Genomic DNA, 26,977 nt, shown 5'->3' on the forward strand with positions numbered 1-26,977 from the left:
AATTAAAAATGTAATCATGATTTAATAATTTTTTTCTTTGTACAGCCGAAGCTACAGATTTAATTTAAATCTAATCAAATCATGATTTAATCATACGAGGGTGTCCTAATAATCATTATTAAAAATTTAATCATGATTTAATCATTTTCAATCTTTGTACAGCCAAAGCTACACATTTAATTTGAATTTAATCTAATCTTGATTTAATCATGCGAGGATGTCCTAATAGTCATTGGGGTGAGCTGCCCCTCGGAATTTTCATCATTTCGTGCCACTAGAGGCAACAGCTCCCTACCCTTATTATTACCATAACCAGAGTCATATTTAGGGGCATTAAGTTGTGTTTATGTCAAAAAGGAGGGTGCATAGTTTAAACCCCACCCGAAATTAAATCCTAGCAATGACCTGGACCGTGACCTTAACAAGTTTTTATGAAAAATGGAAACGGAAGAACTAGTGATAGTTTTGTATTTCAACTATTCTTGAATGCGTAAATTTACCTCATAGCAAATAAGGAGAGTTGCGCCAGAGGCAACCGTAGCAATAACGTAAACGAAACTGCGTGGAGCGTACAGGTGGTTAGAGAAACGGTAGACGCGACGCGTATATGATATGTTTACCGAGTTTTACACTAAACGCAACGCCCTCCCCACTTATGCATCCTCCTCTACATAAGGTTTAACCATCTGTTCACTTGTTGCGTATTAACTATAGGTTGCAATGATGACTCCGCGAGAATTAGACGTTCTGAACCCTGTACCCATTGTGAATGTAATCCCCAAAACAGTGGTAATACCTCCTGTGAAATCCACGAGCCTTAGATGGAAGCGCTTCGCTGGAATCGCTTTGAGTACACTTTCTGGAATATTATGGTCGGTGGAAGCGCTGATGGTGGCCAAAATGGCGCACCATCCGGGTAAATATTTTCAATTAGGTAATTCCTTATATCCAATTGCCGTATCATTTATTTATCTTTTCGCGGATATCAGCGGAACTGTTATTCACAAACTCGCTTCACCAGGCTATTTTAATTTTGCCGTTCGTCATCTACATGAGGAAGCTTCTCTATCACGGTCGACGGAAATGTTTATTCTTGCTGATCTACATTACGATGTTGGGCCTCGGAACAGTCTGCAAGTTCCAAGCGTTGCAATTAGTTCCATTCGTGTTATCGAACGCTCTGTATTTCACTATTCCGTTATGGGTCGCTCTTCTAGCCAGAATATTTTTTAAAGGTTAGTCATAACGATTACGATAGAACCAGTACTGATGACCCGACTCATATTTTATAGAACGTTGCGGATATAACTTGGCGTTTTCGATGATCGCAATCACAATCGGTATGATGCTGGTGATAAAACTGCCTTTGCTCCATACGGAGGGGTTGTTCGACTCGACTCGTATCATGGGTCTGACCTATACCTTCATCAACCTTTTATTGAGGATCGCGTGTCTTTTGATTCTACAGAGCGAGACCAAAGTTTACCACCAATCTGTCATCGTATTTCTTGGCGGTTTTGTATTGTTTCCAGTGGCGGGCAGCGCGCTCCCCCTCTTCTCGCCCAGCCTTCGATTCGCGGTAGCAGGGCTATCCGAAGCGTGGTTTGACATTGCCAGGTGCTTTGTTGCCTTGGCGAACAAGATGATTTACTACCAGGCGTTTCAATACGAAAAGGGGGCACTAGTGTCCTTGACACAAACGGCTTCCACGGCCGTGTGTACTTTTCTATTCCAAGTGCTCTTTTTCGGCGGCGGATTGGATGCCTATAACGTTTCGGGAACGTTGTTGATTTTATTCGGAAGTTTCGTTATCAGTTTCAAAGTTTACCTGCTCTCGCTACCCGCGAATTCGACACTGAGAAACGTTTGTAGGGTGGTTACGTTGTAGCGTGCGAATTGTAGCCCATTAAAGAGCCTTTTCTCTACCCGTTTTGTAAAGTCGTTTTGTCTGAGATTATACGAATGTAAATTATTTACGTACGAACCCTCCTTTGGCTCCCGCGTCGTTGGTCGGTACCCAGGGTGGTTGAGTGTCTACCGGAGAAGTTGGTGAGCCCTCGCTCTCCGAAGAGTCCATCCTGGTGAGGGAGAAAAATATTGGTGGCTCGAGTGAATCGTCTTGTTCCGCGGACTGGGAGGGATGTCCCTTACCTGGTCTTGGCACGTATGGTGATTCTGTTCATGGTGTTACTACCCAGCGGGTTACTGGTGGATGTAGAGCCTAGAACGCCTAGTCCAGGAACCGAGGATGGCAGGTTTGGTAGGGAAGGAGGGGCTTCGCGAGAGGGTGTCGGGCACGCGGATCGGATCGATTCCGGAAGTAAATCGACCAGAGTGGTTTGTTGAAGCGGCTGGTAGCGCAGCAGAAGGACGCACGTTGAAACTAGAGTGTATGCCATCAGCGTACCTGCGATCGAACCAGATTGGTTAATGAAGGGAGGAATATTACCAAATATATTACGACTAAATTTACGCACTCACCTATAGACATCATTTCTACTAGGACGTCTAAGCCAATTAGAAGAGATACTATGGAAGTTAGAACTCCTAAGATACAGGTTGCTAATGCTGGAGTTCCGACGAAAGTCCAGATATTGGATAAAGTTCTGTTTCGGATAAAAATAGCTTGTCAATTAATCGTTACTTTCAACAAACAATGGAGACGCAAACAAATTATTGCGCTTAGTTTTCACAAGCGCACGTTAGCCCTAATAATTGTTTTTGGGTTGAACAAAAAAATTTCTTTGGGCTCAAAGCTCAGTTTCCCCCGAGGGGGCTAGTAACTCCGCGTAATCGGTGTACAAACCCGTACCTTTGACTGTACTAATGAGAGTCTGCACCTTCATCAGTGTTGAGTGCGCGTAATCGGGGTACAGGTCATCTTACCGCGGTTAGCCCCTCTGTTTCCCCTAATGTATTTTCCTTTACGCTCCTAAAACATTTAGTACCTGCAAAGATAATATAGAACTCTGTACCCTAAATTCGAATACTGTGAGCTTTCTGATTGAATGTTTGTAACGAAGCGTTTACCCACTTCCGGCACGTGACCTCCGAAAAATTGGCCTCCATCGGTTGCTGTATTCTCCTATAACGGCCAACTTTGATGTCCGGCTTTTGCGTGAACAACGCGTCAACAAAGTTGTCCATGGTCTTATCTATAGTTGGTTACCATGGTAACAATGGAGCTAATATTTTCGGAGTTCCGACAAGAAGTGGGTAAACGCTGTTTACTACGCGCGAGGCAGTTATTTCAAATCGATGGTACGAGGTTTATATTATCTCTGGTACCTGCCACACAGATTTTTTGCGTCGACGCTTGCCATTTTGGCATTTTTGACTTACAAGGAGACGACCCGAGGTGTAACACACCGATTTTGTTCAAACTCAGGGGTTTCGTAGACCTTCATGTTACTTGAAAAACTCTTAAGGGAAATGTCTCCATAGGCAACCGATTGGCCATGGCAACCAAAAATATTTTTGACAATACAAAATGGAAATTTTCCTATTGAGTATAACATGGGAATCTGACCAAATGTAAGGGTACCCCTGTAAAGATTTTAATCAACTTCAAACTTTTTCATTATTTTCTTATTTATATTTTCTATTTTTAGCATTTTCAAAAATTAAAATTTTTTACAGGGGGTACCCTTAATATTGTTAATTATTAATATTATTTTCTATGGGAAAATTTCCATTTTGTGTTGTCAAAAACATTTTTGGTTGCCATGGCAAAACGCTTGCTTTTGGAGACATTTCCCTTTAGTGTTTTTCAAGTTACACGATGGTCTATCAAACCCCCGAGTTTGAACAAAATTGGTGAGTTACACCTCGGGTCTTCTCCTTGTTAGTGAAAAGCAGTTATAAAGCGGCAACCTGAAAATCAAGCCATCTTTAGCCATGGCGTAAACTATCCTCGGCATGGGGAACATGGAGCCGAACATGGAGACGGTGAGACCGGCCAAGGCTCCAATCGCTACGATGACTTGTGACTTGTGGGCTCCTCTCTGTCCGAACATCTCAACCAGCGCCGATTCGGCCTTTAATTCGTCGTAAGGGATGATCAAAGTCATCTGCGGAAAAGACGTTATCATCGTTATTTATTTACGAGCGGCGGAAGAATCTTTCGCGGTTGATTGAGAATGGCGGGATACTGACCATGAGGCTGGAGGAAATGTAGGCGGTGAGGATGATGACCAGACTGAGAATGATCGCCATTGGAATGGACCAGCGGGGGTCGCGGGCTTCCTCCCCCGTTGTTGCAATGATGTCGAAACCAATGAAGGCGTAGAAACACGTTGCGGCTCCTGACAGAACCTATCAATTACGTGTATTGCTATAGAGGATACATCAATTCTATCCCTCCCAAAATTCGCTACCATTCAAAGCAGCATGATGATACAGATTATAAATTATATCAAAAGTTAATAATATATCTCTTACGAGGGAAGTCAAACCTTAGCAAGTTCGAGGCAATTTTCAATGGGTACTATTTTCCCGCCATACCACGGAAGCATACATGGCATCGGGGCTTAAAATGAACCGCGTGTATTACTCCGCCAATGCAAAATGTAAACATTACACAACCCAGGGATACTTAAAATTTTAATTCGTATTTTCCAGCGCCTTTTTAACAAAGACTTTCATCTCTAGCCCGTGCCGTTGGCCTTAGTGTAGGGACATTGTGATGAATCTAACCACTGATTAAGAAAACACGAACATATACATTTGGCGCCATGCTGCGAAAGCTTAAATTAAGTCGATTGTAAGACGTTCCTTTACATTTATTGGCTGGGCTGCAGTCGCTAAAATGAAGGACATTCACTTAGAAAATATAGATTTATCAGAAAATTCATTTAAAAAACCCCAATTAGCTCCCCGGCCTATTTTAGTGGGTAGTTCTGCCGTATTTGGGTAGTTCTAAAATTCTGAACTACCCAAAATTTTAAATTGAGAAGTCGTTTTGGGTTGATAAAAATTTGGTTTTAAGGTATTGCACTAATAAGGAGACTACCCGAGGTGGTTATCTCCGATTTGGTTCAAACTCGGGTGGTAAGTAGACCTTCATGTAACTTGAAAATCCCTAAAAGTGTGGCCAAGAATGGGCTTTCGTTTTGCCATGGCAACCAAAAATGTTTTTCACAACTTAAAAACTGATTTTCTCTATGAAAATTAAAATTTTAAGGGTCCCCCCTAACAATATTTTTCAAAAAATTAAAAAAGGTTCATCAATTAGATACATAATTCAGATCATGGCTAAATCTGGTACATTTGGACCAATATACGTCAATTTTGGTAAATATGAGTAAATATACATATATTGGGTAAATATGAGTAATCAGTTTTTAAGTTAAAACTGTCATCTAGCGTAGAAAATTTTCAACTTTCAATTTTTTTCTGCATTGGTTCATTTAATCGGGCTGGGAGTCTGGAACACGTGGGAATGTTTGTTTTTAACGGATAATAATTCTTATTCCTACCAGGTTTAGGAACTGGGTAAAAAGTTATATTCTTATAATCACTACGACAATTAATAATAATAATAATAATAATAATCAAAGCAGCAGTATTTCCCCATTATTTAACTACTATAAAAACGCATTCTACTTAAACTACTGAAACACTCATATTGAATTTTTTTTTTACTATTAAAAACCGTTCGGGGTTCTTTCGCGGCTAAAATCCGTTTCTGTCTGAGAAATTCTAAATTCCAAATTCTAAAACCACTAGCAGACGAAATTTAAAAAAAGTAGTTGCTCTGGCTGTCATGGGATGGCGCTAAAAATCGTGTGTCCAAAGGTTTGAGTGGCCTCAGAGATATCGGGGAGCCCGTATTGGGGGGATACAATTTTCTATTCCAGAATGCGTTGTCTTAATCTTCCTAGCCTACACTAACTATTACCGTTAACCTCAACAAGTTTTAACGGAAGGGGAAACCGAAGATCTTGGGGAAAACTCCTTAAACCAGTAGGGAAAGAACCTGCAAACTCAACGCCGAAGGAGTGGTTCCGAGTTGTTTCCCAGTGCCACAAACTGGGATTGAACCCGGCTCCTCTTGCTGCGAGGTGAAAGTGCTAACAACTCCGCCACCCTACATTCCTCGCTAGTGTACCGGTTTTTAGAAAATCATTATATGTCCCGCACTACTATTACTTCCGAAACGTATTTTGAAAAACCGTCGGAAACATATTATTTTTCCCAGGAATCCTTACCTCTATTTGGAATGCTTATCGCGGCAGATTTTCGTCTCGATGTGGCTGACGGTTTTTTCGACGTCACTATGTTAACTTAACAAACAACAACAGGAGAGGGGAGCGCGTGCAAAGGGGATTTTTCTCTCGTAGGCGTGGCCAAAGCCATCAGCGTGATCTTACCATACGCGATACGCCAGAATAAGCATTCCAAGTAGAGGTATGGGTTCAAGCTTTTCCATAAAATTGAGATATACGGATTCTTTGTAAGAAAAACTATATACTGCAGATAACATCGTTAGGCCTTATAAATTGTGCCGAGCTTGAATTTGAAACCCCGACGTGATGTCGGCTTTTCCGCTTTGAGCCATTTTGATTGATTCGAAGCGGAAAGTGATGGGACTTTGATGGAAGTTTTGGGCCAATGTTATCGCCCTATTGTCCTATATTAAGGTGTAGAAGGTGATGTTGTTACATTAAAGGAGGCAACGGAAAAGACACTGACCCCAGACCAGCCATTGGGCAGGAAACCGCCGTGCTCCGCTGACCAGTTGGAAGAGTCGGCGTAGAACGCTCCGGCCGTCATGATGAAGACCCAAACGGCCAAGTTGACCGCGTTCAGGACGTTGTTGAACATTAGTGACTTTTTGACCCCGGCTATCAATACCACCGTCATCAGTAATGTGATAAATGCTCCTAAGACGTCGGGAGTGTGACCTACGATGAGAAATGTATAATATTTTTACTTTTCTTTGAAATTGCAACAGCGGTAAAACCATAAGTAAAGTAAATTGCTTTAAGTATGACACTAAGATAACGATAGTTTTTCGCAGAGTGATTGCGTAATCGGAAGTATAGGAATTGGAAACTCGTAACTCCCAGCTGACAGACGATAATTTTATTACAGTACCAGCAGGTTATTTTGTTGGCGATTCTGATTCAACAGGAATCCATACTTCTACTTGGAATGCTTCTCCTTCCGTATCGCGTATCGTAAGATCACTCTGACGGCTTTGGCCCCACTTACGAGGGAAAAAATCCCCTCTGCGCGAGCTCCCCTCTCACGTTGTTGTTTGTTAAGTTAACATAGTGACGTCAAAAAAAAACCGTCAGCCACATCGAGACGAAAAACTGCCGCGATAAGCATTCCAAGTAGAGATATGGATTCCTGGATTTACTAATTCAGCACTATTTGCCTAAGTTTGTTATAATTTTACATTTTGAAAGAGTTTAAATTTTCAATAAGCCTTGGCTGCTCCGTAAAAAACATTGGCGGCGAACATTTATGGGGCATCGTCAAACCTTTACCCTTTTTTATAATGTAGATACAAGAATATTGGTAGAAAATTGGCATTCGGCGAATAGTACGGTGAGATTACACTCAGAGTACATCGATATTATGTGGAGTACGCGAAGAACGTGCAATACGCGAGTGTACATCGAGATTACGCTAATAGAACGAGGAGCACGACTAGCCTCGAGTTTGTCTGTACATCGATTACGTCATCGGAGTACACCAAGAATAAGCAAGAATACGAGGAGTAAATCGATATTACGCAAAGTATGTCACGATTACGCGAAGATTGCGATAAGTACATCGATATTAAGCGAAGTACACCACGATTACGCAGAGTACACCGAGATAAGGTTACGATTACATGAATTACCTTGAGATTAAAAATTACTCAAATTAGGTCCAGATTGGTGAGGTTTGACTAACCCTATGCATTAAGATATTAAAATAAAATAAAAACAACCGCTTTGCATAGTAAAAATTTTAAAACATTTTATTTAAAAATGTTGGTCCAGATTACCTGAATTACTCCGAGATAACGCGACAATTACGCAAAATACCTAGAGATTACACAGAGTACTCAAATTAGGTCCAGATTACCTGAATTACTCCGAGATAACGCGACAATTACGCAAAGTACCTAGAGATTACACAGAGTACTCAAAGTAGGCCCAGATTACCTAAATTACTCCGAGATAACGCGACAAATACGCAAAATACCTAGAGATTACACTGAGTACTCAAATTAGGCCCAGATTACCTGAATTACTCCGAGATAACGCGACAATTACGCAAAATACCTAGAGATTACAAGGAGTACTCAAAGTAGGCCCAGATTACCTAAATTACTCCGAGATAACGCGACAAATACGCAAAGTACCTAGAGATTACACAGAGTACTCAAAGTAGGCCCAGATTACCTAAATTACTCCGAGATAACGCGACAAATACGCAAAATACCTAGAGATTACACTGAGTACTCAAATTAGGCCCAGATTACCTGAATTACTCCGAGATAACGCGACAATTACGCAAAATACCTAGAGATTACACAGAGTACTCAAATTAGGTCCAGATTACCTGAATTACTCCGAGATAACGCGACAATTACGCAAAGTACCTAGAGATTACACAGAGTACTCAAAGTAGGCCCAGATTACCTAAATTACTCCGAGATAACGCGACAAATACGCAAAATACCTAGAGATTACACTGAGTACTCAAATTAGGCCCAGATTACCTGAATTACTCCGAGATAACGCGACAATTACGCAAAATACCTAGAGATTACACAGAGTACTCAAATCAGGTCCAGATTACCTGAATTACTCCGAGATAACGCGACAGTTACGCAAAATACCTAGAGATTACACTGAGTACTCAAATTAGGCTCAGATTACCTAAACTACTCCGAGATAACGCGACAATTACGCAAAATACCTAGAGATTACACTGAGTACTCAAATTAGGCTCAGATTACCTAAATTACTCCGAGATAACGCGACAATTACGCAAAATACCTAGAGATTACACTGAGTACTCAAATTAGGCTCAGATTACCTAAATTACTCCGAGATAACGCGACAATTACGCAAAATACCTAGAGATTACAAGGAGTACTCAGATTATGTCCAGATTCCGTGAATTACTAATTCCGTGAAGTAATCAGCCCATCGATTTAGCTATTGAACAGTAAGGCGTGCTTAGGTCTTTCCCTGCCAAATATTAATTGAAGATCCCCCAACACAAATAAGCCACCTTGCTCCGCTACTTTATCATCTATTAGTGTTTCCTTCCACTTTTTTTTTCTCTCACCGACAATCGATTTTATTTTTGCTGCGAGGTCGGGCAAAAACACTTAAAAAAATGTGTCTGCAAAGAATAGAGTCTCTTAAAAATAATGGAAAGCGAATGCTTCGGGGGAGGACAGGCGCTGAATACTTCGCATTGTATCCTTGATAAATAAAGGCCCTTAGCGACATACGCGGATCCCTGTTGAATATTATTTTCCAAATGGGAAAAAGAAGAGTTAGAAATTTGAAGAAAAAAGAATTAAAAAGGTAAAGTCTTTCCGTCGCTGTCATAAAAAGCTGTTGCCATAGCGACCAATCCGGCGGTATTAAGAATTCCTCTTTACAATTTCCCTGCCGCTAAAAGCTTATTTTTCTTATCGCCTTCAAAGCCTCAATTTTGATACAAGCCGCTCTAACCTTCTTTAAAAAAAACTTGGTTTCACGTTTAATTTATTCAGATTTTAAGTGGTATCCGATACAAATTTATATTTAAAAAAGTAATTTAAGCATAAGTAACGTGATAACCGTAAGTATGACGCTTGGGTAAATATTTTATCAAGAATATAGATTTATTTATTCTTAAAGGGGAACGGTCAAGCTTTAACCAGATAGCCCTATAGCCCGGTAAAAACTAAAATTTATGGCGAAAACCGCATCAAAAAATATTGAGTGGTTAATTTTTAATAAAATAAAGAAATTTCGGGAAATCGAAAAGCGCGCGTCCGCCGCGACACCTGGTGAGAAGTCGGTGAGACGGAAAAACAACGTAAAAGCGCGCGCTGCTGAAGACGCGAAAAATTTGTTTTACACGCGCGGCGCGTTCCAGTTATAAGAGGCCTAAATTGCGCTATTTTAAAAGTTAGGATAGTTCGCAAATCGCTCATACGGGGTTAGGGGCGCTGGCGGCAGCCTCTAAGATGGCGGCGAAAAATCAAACACAAACAACTGGCGTTATTTTTCGTTTAAACTTTTTAGGCCAAAAGCTATTTTTCAAGACAAAAAAAGGTACGTGTTAGTATATTGAACGTCTTGTTAATCTTTTGATACGGAAATAAGGCCATATTTGGAAAAGCTTGGCCGTTCTCCTTTAAGGAAAATTAATATCTTGAGACGATTTTTAAAGTTTCTACCAATTACCCTTTTGATCTACCAGTATGATCCTCCCCCTTAAAGCCATTCAAATCGATCGAGTACCTCATTGGTTCCCTAAATCGTACGTCTCCCGGGGTTGGTTTTATTAAATCTTTTGTTCACGGTGACGTCAAATATATAGAAATAGCGCCACTAATTTTTTTTTTTTCAAAAATAAGAAAGACTTTATTGGTGTATATGGCAGCGGAGGCCTTCACACCATGTGCATCATACAGAATTAGACTACAAATTGAAAGTATATACAAACAGCGATAAGAAGATAAATACACAAACCAAAAACAAAACTATTGTACCTGGCAAAGTTAACGAATGCCCACGGCGCGGAGCAGATTACACACGTCCGAAATAATCGGTAGTACACCTCGAGAAAAGGCCATACGGAGACCCGATACAGAGTGGAGAAAGTCAACTGCCGTAAGCGACGCCAAAAACGAATGGCGGGGACCGCTAGCCGCCCGACATTCAAAAAGAATGTGGTGAAGCGTCTCTATCGCCGCGCTGACCGGAGCGACACACCGAAGACGTTCTTAAGCGAAAACGGAAAAGCACCGCAGCAGTTGGAAGCCGGTCACAGTTAACACGTGCTACTAACGAGTCTTGCCAACGTGGCAACCGAAGACCCGCAATACAGTCCCGTGACGGATCAGTCTTGTACCACCCGACGCCACTTACTCGTTAGTGGAGACTTCGTACCAGATGGCACCAACAGTCTGAAACGTGGAAATTTTAAACTATAAATAATAATAAATAATAATAATCAGCTAGGCTAATACCCAAGGCACCACCTTAGGCCTAAGTCATCAAGCGACTTTTGAAGCCTTTAATTCAGGTGGGCGGGTTATGCCGAATGTTTGTTGAATTGAACTTTTGCTTATATTTTTAACATAAAACAGCGTTTAAAATAGTGCTAGAAGTAGTTTTTTTTATAAATTATTTATCATTTCCGGTAAATATTTTTCATAATAACAATCAACTAGGCTATTACCCAAGGCACCAGCTTAGACCTATAGGCATCAAGCGACGTTTAAAGACTTTAATTCAGGTGGCCGGGTTACAATGCGTAGGAGGGTGGTGGAAAGTAGGGATGCAACGGTTCCACTTTTTTGGACTATCTCGATTCCGGATCCGGTTCCGGTTCCTAAATTTTTGCTATATCGGTTCCGGTTCCGGTTCTTAAAATTTTAATTTATCGGTTCCAGTTTCGGTTCCAGTTCTCAAATTTTAGAACCGATCGGTTCCGGTTCCTATACGGTTTCAGTGTGTTTAGTATTAATTGAAGTTAAATACACAAGCAATTCAAATGAAGTTAAAGATAAATAAAATCCACCACATATATTTATTTAGAATATAAAATTGGTTTTTGATAAATTATATTTTAAAAATAGTAGCTTTCTCAAGACGTAGCTATGGGTTCGGGGTCCTCCCCCGAAACTGTTTTTGGGGTCCATTATAATCATTAAGGCCGAGTCGCTATTACCGACATCTAGAATTAGGGCTAACATGTATCGCCTTCTACAATTAGATTTAACACGTACTTGCATGTTAAATATATAAAACGCTTAAAAATGGCTTTAAGCCCGAAGTGATACGATTAAGATAAATCACGGCAATCAGCGTCTGGAGCATTAAAAACAAAGGTTCTGGTAGAACTTGCAAGTCTGGAGTTCAGACTCCCAAGTCCGACCAGAATCATGATCTAGATGACTTAATGTAAAATAATTAAAAAATTATTGCTACTATTCTCGCGTAGGGAACTCACGTAAGCGCGTTATTTGTTTATTCAATAAAGTAGGGTAAAAATGAAATGTTCTGTTTGAAAATTCCCACGGTTTCATCGTTTCCAGATGGAGGGGGGGGGGAATGATGTACTTTCAAGTTTTGAGGAGACATTGCCTTCCCTTCCGCTCCTCATTTCAGGGGCGTAGGTACGTTTTAGAAGTTGGAGGGGGCATAGAGAAATGAAACGGGGGTCTAGGAACTTAGCCCCCGATTCAAAGCGAATGACATTAAGGCATTAACAGTAACAACAGTTATCATACGAAGTGTATTTTAGTCTTTAGAGTCGTTTATGAATTTAAGATACCGCATTCCACAATAATAAAATGAGAATGGTTTTTAATTTTTATAGGAGTGTAGCTTCACTGAATGCATGTTTTACTGTTTGACTACTAAGTAAATTGGCGGGAAAAGACACAGTTGAGCTTCTATAAGCTTCATATGCTTTTAAATTGAGAATTTGAGCTTTTGAAGATTTCAACTGACCAATGCCCCTCCCAGCAAAATTCTAGGGAAGGGCATTGCCCCCCTGGTTCCTACGCCCCTGCCTCAATTCATTGAAAAATATAAAGACGGGATTTCTATGACTCGTTTTGATTTCAGTTGAGTATATCGTTCTAAATGGAGTCTATATTATTTCGTTCAATAAGCATTGTCATTTGTGAAATGTAAGCAAATGCGTAAGTTGAAATTTTAGATTTTCTAGACAAAAACTACAAAGGGCAGCGATTATATTATGCAAACGAATTAGCCTTACCTTAAAAACTTTCAATTCAGATTTACAAGGTTTAACGATCTGCTATAAAACACGTGTATCGATACTTTTCAAACTTCAGTATGTTACTTTCATTGTGCACGTTGTTTGGATATTTATGCGACGGTTATTGTGGTTGTATTTATAAAGTTTTGGGCGCGCCTGTTGAAACATAAAGAAATATTTGAAGCAAGTAAAACATTAGCTTGAGCTGACAAGAGAAAAAACTAGACAAGGCCTCGCGCGGTTGGACTGTACCCAATCCCATAGGCAACTTGGAGGCCCCTCGGTGGAAGCCCCCCCCCCACATTGCGGAGTCAGTCGGGGCGTTATTTACAGCACCGGCTTTTCTGCCGTTTCTCCTCTAAGTCGGTTGTGAAGGGGATCCACAATTATGTTTGCCCATTGCCCCACTAAATAATTGCTCGGAATGCACACTAGTAGCAGTAGACTATATATATTTTATATGGTCTTTGCTACATTTGAGAAATTGTGTCGAGTTTTCCGACTGAAGAATATAAAACTAAAACTATCGCGGATTTCCAAATTATACCAGTTTTGAAAGCAAACAATTGGAGGACGAGCCCGGCTCCTCTTGCTGCGAGGCGAAAGTGCTGACCACTCCGCCACCCCCATTCTAATATCAATAATAGGCATTAGTAGTAACAAACATTTGATTGTTTCCCTGTAACTCATTTTGAATTATTGTTTTGCAACATTCCCAACAGAATGCTATGATAACCTTAAACATTTACTAAACCCTAAATCTGTACAGTGACATCTGCCGATAATGTAGAAAACTATTCAAATATATTTAATCTCTGAGAACCTTCGCTAGTGACGCTTAAGTAAAATCAACACCAACAAACACGCTGCCAGAATTTTGAAGAGAAAACAAACCCTGACAATTGGTTTGTTAGTAATATTTTTCAAATTTCTTAGTTTCATTTATTTAAATTGGTTTTCACTTATTTAATTCTTTTAATGTTTGGCATTGCCATGGAAAACACAATTTATAAATGAAGTCTCAGTAGTTGTCTTCAGCTTGAAAAAAAAACCAATGTATTTATTTTGAACAAGAATGTACTGTCTATTCCGTGATTTCAGTCTCCCGTGACCCGACGTCATCCATAGTTTTTCGCAGAGAGAGAAAAACCCGTGCAAAATGGCGGACATGGCCAAAGCTACGAAGTGAAATTACACTATCACCCAAAAGTTTTCGCTAATTTGTTGGATCCCATTTGGTAAGGATTTGGGGCCCCTATAAAAATATAAAGGTACATGTAGGCCGTGTACCCCCTGGTGTGTCTACTGCACATTTAGTATAAGTCCCTTACCTACTTGTAAAGCCAATTACCAGTGGCCGGGTTACAATTTTATATAAATTATTTAATTTAAGCACATTTTAGCTATCGTTGTTAATTCTTATAGTGCCTTATAGATTATAGGTGTATATTATTTATTACAGTTTCAACCCTTAATTTTGATTATTGTATGACCGAAATAATACAAATAAATAAAAAATTAAGAATTTCTGGTTCGAGCAGAGGTCTATTGAAATTAATTTTAATCATAAGATTTTAGTATATTTTCATTAATAGCGTTACTTTGTTAATCAGTTTAAAGCTAATCTAGAGGTTTAGTTTTACTTTTAGATTCGAAAAATTTAGGCGAAAATGCTGCTTTATTTAAATTTGCAAACCCTTTTAGACTAATCATGGAATTAAAACTTTTTTATTTTTTTCGGAAAAATATGGAAAATTTCCGGAAAAAAGGCCTCGGTCATTTTCCGGAAACGTTTCCGCTTAATATTTTCCAACTTACAACACTAAAACATTCTTATAATTTTAGTGAAACATCTATTCCAAAAAAAATTATTAGTTTTTCTCTTTCATGAACTTGGGTTATTTATAGATGACAAAAATGTTTAATATCATGTCATAGATTATTTCCTGGATCACAATCGCTGTCAATTCGCGAGACCCCGAGAGCGGTTAATAACGATTTCCAGTTTGGTGCTCGATCATATTTTCTTTTAGTTCGAGTCGAAGAAGAGTTTTTCGCGAGTGTTGAAGATGAGCGAATTATTAATAGTCTGGCTTCTCTGTAAAATATCCGATAACAATCGTCATTAGGGGGGTCTCGCCCTATCGCTTACACTTTCTCTAGCGCTCGTCGCGAGTGATTTATCATTTCCATCGCGTGTTGCGTGCTCCACCAAAAATTAGAAAGAAAATGAACGTGGTCCTGAAAGGCAATGGAACCCACCTACTTTCGCGTTTAAAACTTTTTAAAGTCTATAATTCGATTCACCCATAAATAGCATAAAATGGAAAGATTCATAAATAACTTACAGGAAAAGAGACATACGCGAAGTTCTTAGAGGGTCAATTTTAATACTTTTACTTACACTAGATGGCGTCAGTTTTAAAGGTTTGATGATAAGGGAGTAAATGCCTACTGATTAATTAAAAAGCACTACAGCTTAATGACTCATTACAAAAGCACTACTTTTTACTGATTCATGGCCAAAACACTACATACTAATTAATTACGAAAAACATTACTTTTTACTGATTCATGGCAAAAACACTACTTCTTACTAAATCATTATAAAAGCACTACTTCTTACTAAATCATTATAAAAGCACTAATTTTTACTGACTCATTACCAAAAACACTACTTCTTACTGACTCATTATAAAAGCACTACTTTTTACTGGCTCATGGCAAAAGCACTACTTCTTACTGACTCATTACCAAAAACACTACATCTTTCTGACTCATTACAATAGCACTACCTTTTAATGACTCATTACCAAAAACATTACTTTTTACTGATTCATTAGAAACCCCCTTTTTCTTACTGATACATTGCCAAAACCCTGCTTTTTACTGATTCATGGCTAAAACCCTACTTACTGATTTATTGTAAAAACCCAACTTACTGATTCATTACAAAAACACTACTCGTTACTGACTCTACACAAAAACACTACTAACGTTACTGATTCTATACAAAAACACTACTTACTGATTCATTACAAAAACACTACTTACTGATTCGTTACAAAAACACTACTTACTGATTCGTTACAAAAACACTACTTACTGATTAATTACAAAACACTACTTACTGATTCATTACAAAAACACTACTTACTGATTCATTACAAAAACACTACTTACTGATTCATTACAAAAACACTACTTACTGATTCATTACAAAAACACTACTTACTGATTCATTACAAAAACACTACTTACTGATTCATAACAAAAACACTACTTACTGATACATTACAAAACACTACTTACTGATTCATTACAAAAACACTACTTACTGATTCATAACAAAATCACTACGGATTTATTACAATAGGGTGAAAAAACTAATTTATTATAAACTTCAAGCAAACCCCTTGGATGCTATTCCGTATTACACCGAAAAGACCCGATAAGGTATCGCCCCCTATCGTAGCCGCAACCCGGCGATTTTTGAGTTTAAAGGGAATATAACCTGCAAAGCAATTTTTATGGAAGACCCCTTCAATTTTTCAAATTTCTCTGTACAGTGGCGCCAAACTTTTTTAAAGCCTAAGGCAAGAGCGGCCAGAGCTGCAAACGTTGGTGTTCCACACCAAATACCTGAGGTTATATTCCCTTTAACCGTAGAAAATAAATACAAGTTTTGTAACTTTATTTTTAAAATACGTAATCTACATCAATATTTGTTAATTAACACTATGTAGTTGCAGGTGTGTACCTTTTAATATTTTTAAAATACGTAATCTACAACAATATTTGTTAATTAACACTATGTAGTTGTAGGTGTGTACCTTTTAATATTTTTAAAATACGTAATCTACAACAATATTTGTTAATTAACACTATGTAGTTGTAGGTGTGTACCTTTTAATATTTTTAAAATACGTAATCTACAACAATATTTGTTAATTAACACTATGTAGTTGCAGGTGTGTACCTTTTAATATTTTTAAAATACGTAATCTACAACAATATTTGTTAATTAACACTATGTAGTTGTAGGTGTGTACCTTTTAATATTTTTAAAATACGTAATCTACAACAATATTTGTTAATTAACACTATGTAGTTGTAGGTGTGTACCTTTTAATATTTTTAAAAAACGTAATCTACAACAATATTTGTTAATTAACACTATGTAGTTGTAGGTGTGTACCTTTTAATATTTTTAAAATACGTAATCTACAACAATATTTGTTAATTAACACTATGTAGTTGCAGGTGTGTACCTTTTAATATTTTTAAAATTCGTAATCTACAACAATATTTGTTAATTAACACTATGTAGTTGCAGGTGTGTACCTTTTAATATTTTTAAAATACGTAATCTACAACAATATTTGTTAATTAACACTATGTAGTTGTAGGTGTGTACCTTTTAATATTTTAACTAATTTTGGTCCAATCAAAAAGATGTTTATTGATGTTAAAAAGGCTCGGTCGTAAGACGGTGAACGTGTTAAATTCGAGAGACTAGTTCTTCAATAGCGACGTTGCAAATATACGGCAGTTATTTAATCCCCTGCTTTGGAAACCCAGCCAAACCGGCCGAAAGCGACATCTATCGTACCATCCAGGTATCGAGCGTGAGGGTTCATTGGGAGCTAAAATCCTTTCAACATAGTCATTCTTCCTAAGTGTAAATAACAGGCCCGTAGCCAGGATTTTTCAGTTGAGGTGGCCCGGCAAATTCCAAAGAGGGCACCCTAAAAATCAATTTATTTCCGAAGACCTATGAGGCTATGACTACTAAGACCTATGAGGCTATGACTACTAAGAACTATGAGGCTATGACTACTAAGACCTATGAGGCTATGACTACTAAGACCTATGAGGCTATGACTACTTTGAAATGAGCTTATATATAGGTCCACACGGTCTATAATAATAAATAATAATAATAATAAATTTTATTTTCCTTTTCCTGGCGAGAGACATTGGAACACGTGGTTTAAATAGACATAAATTAAATTTATATAAAAGTTAAATCAAAGTTGAATTTCCAATCAGATTAATTTGGTCTTAATTTCTTTGTTTTTACCACACATTTATCCATACTTGGACTTACAGCGACTTGATTAATCTCACTTGAGCCAATAGCGAAAATAAAATGATGTAAGCTGAGAACAAATTGAAAACGTTCTATTTTTGTGAAGCATAGTATGTCACTACACGGAGGGAATAAAGTGAAATGAGCCGTAGTTAATATACTTGGGTAAAGCTGAATAAACGACGACACCGTACAATAGCATATAGACTACAGTACTACGGAAAATTAATCTTAGTCCAATCAATATTTTTACTGGATTACGTGCCATATTACTGTTTCTGCTACAGCTAACATTTTCAACTTCAAATGGTGGAAGTGATACTAATATAATAAAGCAAGGTATACCAAAGTAAAAAACATAGTTTGGACTGTTTAACTTAACTTAATACCAGAATCCATACTTCTACTTGGAATCCTTATCCTGCCGTATCGCGTATGATAAGATCACTGCGACGGCTTTGGCCCCGCCTACGAGGGAAAAAATCGCCTTGGCGCGCGCTCCCCTCTCACGTTGTTGTTTGTTAAGTTCACATATAGTGCCTTCAAAAAAACCGTCAGCCACATCGTGACGAAAATCTGCCGCGATAAGCATTCCAAGTAGAGGTATGGATTCCTGCTTAATATAATAATATACTTTGATATTTTTCTAGGGTTACAATGCTATTTTTAAGGGGCACCGAGACTTTTTGAGTGGGGCACGATGGGGCACTATCAGATTTTTTAGAGGGGGCACAAATTATTTTTGAGGTGGCCCGGTCCCCTTAGGCCCCCTCGCTGGCTACGGGCCTGATTAATAAATCCTTTTGATAATGTTAAAGGTGATTCTTTTTGTGTTTTAAAACCATTATATATCTCGCTTCTTTTATACTTTATGAGATGTGTCGGATTATATGTCGCGTCTTTTATACTTTATGAGAGGTGTCGGGAAATTAAGCAACACTTGAGAAGAACGAGACTTTTATTTCTTTGGTTTTTAGAGTACAGCTTAATTACCGTTGTTCTCGCGTGCGGCTAACAATAGAAGTTCCTATTTATAACTAATTAGAAAGAGAACGAACCTGTAACTAGAACCTCGACACGTTTTCAAATTTTCCTATTATTATTCTCTTCGCTTTTATTCCCCGCGTCGAATAATTAATGATCTCGAAATAGTAGTAAATTTTCCGGCACCTCTCTAAAAATAGTAGTTTTTCTCCTACATGAAATCCGGCGCCAAATAATTGAGGGTAGATCACTTTAGATAAAAATACGACCTAAAATCCAATTTTCCCTTTTAACGAGAGTGTTTCGAAAATAATGGGGTAGGTCACATTAGATCCAAATCTACGCGAAAATCCTAGTCAAAATATCATTTTTTTCCCGGATCCGTGACTTCTGCCGATTGGCGCACGTTAAATGGACGTCGTTATAAGGGTAAGAAACAAGTTACTCAAGGCTCAAATATGCTCCGGCGCTAAAGTCGCCATCTTTCGTTATATTCTTAAAACATTTCACGACGAAAGTAAACAAATAATATTTTCATATTTATTTAATTAATTTAACATTAATTTAATTTTAATTATCAATTTCATTTAGTTCTTAATTTTTATTGAATATTAATTTTATTCTTAATTTTTATTTAATATTAATTTTATTCTTACTTTTTATTTCATATTAATTTTATTCTTAATTTTTACTTCATATTAATTTATTTTTTATTTTAATTTAATTTTAATTTATTGTTAATTTAATTCTCAAATTACGGTGAAGTTTAACCTCCAGCCCCAGTGGCGTAGTCAGAAATTCATCAAGGGGTGGGGTCGAAGTATGTGAATGTTAAGAAGGGGTTGAGAAGGGGGTGGATATTTAGTACAGTCAAAAGTAGGTCCAAGGGGGGTCTGGACCGGAAACTCCCCTTGTCTACGCCACTGTCCTGCACCTCTAGATAAAGGGCTCTATATTCTTAGAACAGACAATGACGAAGCGAAACGAAAGGACTTGTACTCCCTCTATACCCTGGGAGTAAGTTTGCGGATATAAAGGGGCTGGTCTCTCTTCGACAATGGTGTCAACCAAAATGAAAATGATTAAATGAGTATCTTTATCAGAGTATAGTTCTGGCGCCATCTACGACGAAAGGCCAAAGTTCTATTTTTCAGCCTGAAAAGAATTGCTTTTTTCCGGTTCGTAGGAAGAATAATTTGATGCATTTTCTGTTCCGTTTCTTTGTTGTTTAAAGAGCCTGTAATTCTCTTCGTTTTATCATTTTGACTAGGGCCATAATCTTTGTCCGAATATTAGTTTTTCTTCGTTTCCTTACACGAATATTTAGTACATTTTCAGTAGTATAAATTGTGGTCTGTCTGGCCATGGAAAGAAAATTGGTGGTTTTTTTAGGGGGCTATGATCGATTGTTTTCTTTATCGGTTTCCGTCGTATAGTATTACCTACTAAGAATATATTCGGGTAACATAGAATATGTGGGCAGCATATTGTTCACCTCATGATTCCCGTAAGCTAAACCACGCCCCTCCGCCTTTGCTCGTGTAATATTTACCCCTTTTACTGGTAAGGGGGGAAGACACTGAAGTACGATCGCAGGCTCTCTCCGTGTAGGCGGAGAATATCTCCCGGGAATCATGAAAGCAGAGGCTTTAGTTGCGGCCCCATATTCTCTGTTAAATTGAATTCATTCTTGGTATTAGATCATTTGGATGTGCGGAGGCATCGCTTTAAGAAACTTTCTTTTCGTATCAAGTCGTTAATCTATTGAATTCCGGTGGCTGTATCTTTATTTCAAGTTAGATCTTTGCAGTAGATAATCAATTTTGCATTCGAGATTTTTCTTATATCGTTCTGTTAACAGAAAAGCATGAACAATGAAGCTAAGTAGGCTTAAGGATAGGGGCAGGATGGTAAATGGGACACTTAAAGTTAAATTTAAAAGTGAAGGATCAGCAACACTTAATAAGGCTACGCGTAAGGGGCTGATTGTTAGTTAATCTGTCACTTTCCCGATTTCACAAAACAAATAAGGTGAACTGAATATAACGTTCCATAATTTCCATTTCTGGTAAATTGAATTGAACTTGCCATTTCTAGTAATTGAATTTAACATTTAATTTCTAGTAATTCAGTTTGCCATTCCATTTCTAGTAATTGAATTTAACATTTAGTTTCTAGTAATTCAGTTTGCCATTCCATTTCTAGTAATTGAATATGTCATTGCATTTCTAGTAATTGAATTTAACATTTAATTTCTAGTAATTCAGTTTGCCATTCCATTTCTAGTAATTGAATTTAACATTTAGTTTCTAGTAATTCAGTTTGCCATTCCATTTCTAGTAATTGAATATGTCATTGCATTTCTAGTAATTGAATATGTCATTGCATTTCTAGTAATTGAATATGTCATTGCATTTCTAGTAATTGAATATGTCATTGCATTTCTAGTAATTGAATATGTCATTGCATTTCTAGTAATTGAATATGTCATTGCATTTCTAGTAATTGAATATGTCATTGCATTTCTAGTAATTATATATGTCATTGCATTTCTAGTAATTGAATATGTCATTGCATTTCTAGTAATTGAATATGTCATTGCATTTCTAGTAATTGAATATGTCATTGCATTTCTAGTAATTGAATATGTCATTGCATTTCTAGTAATTGAATATGTCATTGCATTTCTAGTAATTGAATATGTCATTGCATTTCTAGTAATTGAATATGTCATTGCATTTCTAGTAATTGAATATGTCATTGCATTTCTAGTAATTGAATATGTCATTGCATTTCTAGTAATTGAATATGTCATTGCATTTCTAGTAAATTGAATTTAACATTTAATTTATAGTAATTTAATTTAACATTTAATTTCTAGTAATTGAATTTGACATTTAATTTTTAGTAATTTAATTTAACAATTAATTTCTAGTAATTGAATTTAACATTTAATTTCTAGTAATTGAATTAAACATTTAATTTCTAGTAATTAAATTTAAAATTTAATTTCTAGTAATTTAATTTAACATTTAATTTCTAGTAATTGAATTTGTCATATCATTTCTATTAATTGAATTTGTCATATCATTTCTATTAATTGAATTTGTCATATCATTTCTATTAATTAAATTTGTCATATCATTTCTATTAATTGAATTTGTCATATCATTTCTATTAATTGAATTTGTAATATCATTTCTATTAATTGAATTTGTCATATCATTTCTATTAATTGAATTTGTCATATAATTTCTATTAATTGAATTTGTCATATCATTTCTATTAATTGAATTTGTCATATCATTTCTATTAATTGAATTTGTCATATCATTTCTATTAATTGAATTTGTCATATCATTTCTATTAATTGAATTTGTCATATCATTTCTATTAATTAAATTTGTCATATCATTTCTATTAATTGAATTTGTCATATCATTTCTATTAATTGAATTTGTCATATCATTTCTATTAATTGAATTTGTCATATCATTTCTATTAATTGAATTTGTCATATCATTTCTATTAATTGAATTTGTCATATCATTTCTATTAATTGAATATGTCATTGCATTTCTAGTAATTGAATATGTCATTGCATTTCTAGTAATTGAATATGTCATTGCATTTCTAGTAATTGAATATGTCATTGCATTTCTAGTAATTGAATATGTCATTGCATTTCTAGTAAATTGAATTTAACATTTAATTTATAGTAATTTAATTTAACATTTAATTTCTAGTAATTGAATTTGACATTTAATTTTTAGTAATTTAATTTAACAATTAATTTCTAGTAATTGAATTTAACATTTAATTTCTAGTAATTGAATTAAACATTTAATTTCTAGTAATTAAATTTAAAATTTAATTTCTAGTAATTTAATTTAACATTTAATTTCTAGTAATTGAATTTGTCATATCATTTCTATTAATTGAATTTGTCATATCATTTCTATTAATTGAATTTGTCATATCATTTCTATTAATTAAATTTGTCATATCATTTCTATTAATTGAATTTGTCATATCATTTCTATTAATTGAATTTGTCATATCATTTCTATTAATTGAATTTGTCATATCATTTCTATTAATTGAATTTGTCATATAATTTCTATTAATTGAATTTGTCATATCATTTCTATTAATTGAATTTGTCATATCATTTCTATTAATTGAATTTGTCATATCATTTCTATTAATTGAATTTGTCATATCATTTCTATTAATTGAATTTGTCATATCATTTCTATTAATTAAATTTGTCATATCATTTCTATTAATTGAATTTGTCATATCATTTCTATTAATTGAATTTGTCATATCATTTCTATTAATTGAATTTGTCATATCATTTCTATTAATTAAATTTGTCATATCATTTCTATTAATTGAATTTGTCATATCATTTCTATTAATTGAATTTGTCATATCATTTCTATTAATTAAATTTGTCATATCATTTCTATTAATTGAATTTGTCATATCATTTCTATTAATTGAATTTGTCATATCATTTCTATTAATTGAATTTGTCATATCATTTCTATTAATTAAATTTGTCATATCATTTCTATTAATTGAATTTGTCATATCATTTCTAGTAATTGAATATGTCATTGCATTTCTAGTAATTGAATATGTCATTGCATTTCTAGTAATTGAATATGTCATTGCATTTCTAGTAAATTGAATTTAACATTTAATTTCTAGTAATTGAATATGTCATTGCATTTCTAGTAAATTGAATTTAACATTTAATTTCTAGTAATTTAATTTAACATTTAATTTCTAGTAATTGAATTTGACATTTAATTTTTAGTAATTGAATTAAACATTTAATTTCTAGTAATTAAATTTAAAATTTAATTTCTAGTAATTTAATTTAACATTTAATTTCTAGTAATTGAATTTAACATTTAATTTCTAGTAATTGAATTTAACATTTAATTTCTAGTAATTGAATTTAACATTTAATTTCTAGTAATTGAATTTAACATTTAATTTCTAGTAATTCAGTTTGCCATTCCATTTCTAGTAATTGAATTTAACATTTAATTTCTAGTAATTCAGTTTGCCATTCCATTTCTAGTAATTGAATTTGCCATTCCATTTCTAGTAAATTGAATTTCCATTCAATAACTATATAATGATTGAATTTGTCGTATAATTTCTATTAATTGAATTTGTCATATCATTTCTATTAATTGAATTTGTCATATCATTTCTATTAATTGAATTTGTCATATCATTTCTATTAATTGAATTTGTCATATCATTTCTATTAATTAAATTTGTCATATCATTTCTATTAATTGAATTTGTCATATCATTTCTATTAATTGAATTTGTCATATCATTTCTATTAATTGAATTTAACATTTAATTTCTAGTAATTGAATTAAACATTTAATTTCTAGTAATTAAATTTAAAATTTAATTTCTATTAATTGAATTTGTCATATCATTTCTATTAATTGAATTTGTCATATCATTTCTATTAATTAAATTTGTCATATCATTTCTATTAATTGAATTTGTCATATCATTTCTATTAATTGAATTTGTCATATCATTTCTATTAATTGAATTTGTCATATCATTTCTATTAATTGAATTTGTCATATAATTTCTATTAATTGAATTTGTCATATCATTTCTATTAATTGAATTTGTCATATCATTTCTATTAATTGAATTTGTCATATCATTTCTATTAATTGAATTTGTCATATCATTTCTATTAATTGAATTTGTCATATCATTTCTATTAATTAAATTTGTCATATCATTTCTATTAATTGAATTTGCAATTCCATTTCTAGTAATCGAATTTGCCATTTCATTTATACTAATTGAATTTGCATTTCTAGTCATTGAATTTGCCGTTCCATTTCTACAAATTGAATTCACCGTTCCATTTCTACTCATTGAATTTGCCGTTCCATTTCTACTCATTGAATTTGCCATTCCATTTCTAGTCATTGAATTTTCTATTTCATTTCTAGTCATTGAATTTTCCATTCCATTTCTAGTCATTGAATTCGCCATTCTATTTCTAGTCATTGAATTTGGCACATTTTAGTAAATTGAATTAGATATATTGCGATTCCAATAAAATGAATTCGACACACGATTTCAAGTACAAATTGAGTGTCCCAACTAATTCTAGCTCTGTTGAAAAACCTATTACACGAGTCAAATTCGCCAAAAAAACTTTTATAGAAAGATCAGTAACGTTCGATTCGTTCATGGAAGAATAAGCTTAGAACAAATTCTGACACAATTTTTCTATTTTATCCAATTACGGAGACTCTCGTTTTGACAGATAATAAGAGCGGTTGTCCAAACCACACGTCCCTCGTCTCAGAGCGTTACAGCCACCCCGAGAAACTCCAAAGTGAATAGATTACGGGCCTTCAACGGAAAAAGGGAATCAAGAATGATTAATACAAATTCTTGTCCTTTGAAAGTGGCGCTTCGATGCCGAGGAATCTCGAAGAATTTGAAATACGAAGAATTTATTCGGGTTAATACGTAGCTGCAACTATAGATTCTGTTTTCACGAGTCCCGGAAGATACCCTCCACCTACACCTAGTGAGAGCCTGGGAACCTTCCCGCTTACCGACAGAAAGGGGGAAATAGTACACGCGGTAAGGCGAAGGGGCGTGATTTCTCTTCCGGGAATCAAGTGGCGAACATGGTGCTACCCGCGTATTCTCTGTGCACCTGAAAACATTCTTGGTTCACCACTTTAGATCTTTTCGATAATGAAATTTTTAAGGTTTTTTTTTGGAAACAATAAAAGCACCGAAAACCGTATTAAAGGAAAGCGAGAAAGAAAAGTGCTTTTCCTCGATAACGAAAAGATTTGGGGTTGCTAAGCTCGTCTTCAATAAATCCAGTCACATTCTACCGCTTGTAAAGGTTTTGACAATTAGGAATGTATTTTGGACATGCAATTCCACTTCGCTTTTGAAGGTGTTTAGGTTGTATATTCTGTAAAAGCAGGAATCCATACCTCTACTTGGAATGCTTCTCCTGCCGTATCGCGTATAGTAATATCACTCTGACGGCTTTGGCCCCACCTATGATAGAAAAAATTCCTTTGCGCACGCTCCCCTCTCACGTATAGTTGCTTGTTAAGTGAACATAGTGACGTCACAAAAACCGTCAGCCACATCAAAACGAATATCTGCCGCGATAAGCATTCCAAGTAGAGGTATGGATTCCTGGTAAAAGGAATACCATCGCGACTAAAATGACTAGGGACGAGGAGAATTGTATTAAAGAATCGCTTACATGGTTCTTGGTTATACAGAAAGCTTTTAGTTAACTAAAGCCCAGTTCACACTGCAAACAGACTTTTAACAGTTATATAAGCTTAATCAATTGATAATTGTTAGGAGATTTTTCATTGCATTACATACTTTAATTTAAGGAAGTAAAGCCCAGTTCACACTATACAATTAATTGGGCCACTTATTTGAAACCAACTAATTGTAAGCAAGAAAATTGAATAGTGTGAACAGAAAAATTGTAACCATAATTCCAACTTTTTCTGTTCACACTGTACAATTTTCTTGCTTACAATTATTTGGTTTCAATTAAGTGGCCCAATTAATTGTATAGTGTGAACTGGGCTTTACTTCCTTAAATTAAAGTATGTAATGCAATGAAAAATCTCCTAACAATTATCAATTGATTAAGCTTATATAACTGTTAAAAGTCTGTTTGCATGTCCTATTCGTATGCTCACATGTGTCCCACACAATGACTTGTTTTAGGATTTAGTTGAATTTACTAAATTTTTGATGGAGACTTTTCTATTCTTGGATGCCACGGAAATTTAAAAATAATCGTCATAAAATTACGGCACTGTAACATTCACCACCCCATTCCCCAATTTAATAATACCGGGAAAATAAGTG

General features: G+C 35.4%; 1 protein-coding gene across 1 annotated transcript in view; it reads right to left on the bottom strand.

Annotated features, from left to right (window-relative positions):
• Positions 1–26,977, bottom strand: part of LOC149923553 (putative cationic amino acid transporter) — a 166,706-nt gene that overhangs the window by 34,351 nt on the left and 105,378 nt on the right. Inside the window, exons 5-10 of the mRNA XM_090160783.1 lie at positions 6,694–6,905; positions 4,156–4,314; positions 3,874–4,070; positions 2,482–2,606; positions 2,152–2,407; positions 1,986–2,078 (exon numbers count right to left, since the gene is read on the bottom strand). Of these exons, the coding sequence (XP_090016909.1) occupies positions 1,986–2,078; positions 2,152–2,407; positions 2,482–2,606; positions 3,874–4,070; positions 4,156–4,314; positions 6,694–6,905 (1,042 nt within the window). The remainder of the gene's footprint in view (positions 1–1,985; positions 2,079–2,151; positions 2,408–2,481; positions 2,607–3,873; positions 4,071–4,155; positions 4,315–6,693; positions 6,906–26,977) is intronic.

This window comes from Leiobunum rupestre, chromosome 10 (assembly GCF_980474605.1).
Source record: "Leiobunum rupestre chromosome 10, qqLeiRupe1.1.hap1, whole genome shotgun sequence".
Classification (NCBI taxonomy): domain Eukaryota; kingdom Metazoa; phylum Arthropoda; class Arachnida; order Opiliones; family Sclerosomatidae; genus Leiobunum; species Leiobunum rupestre.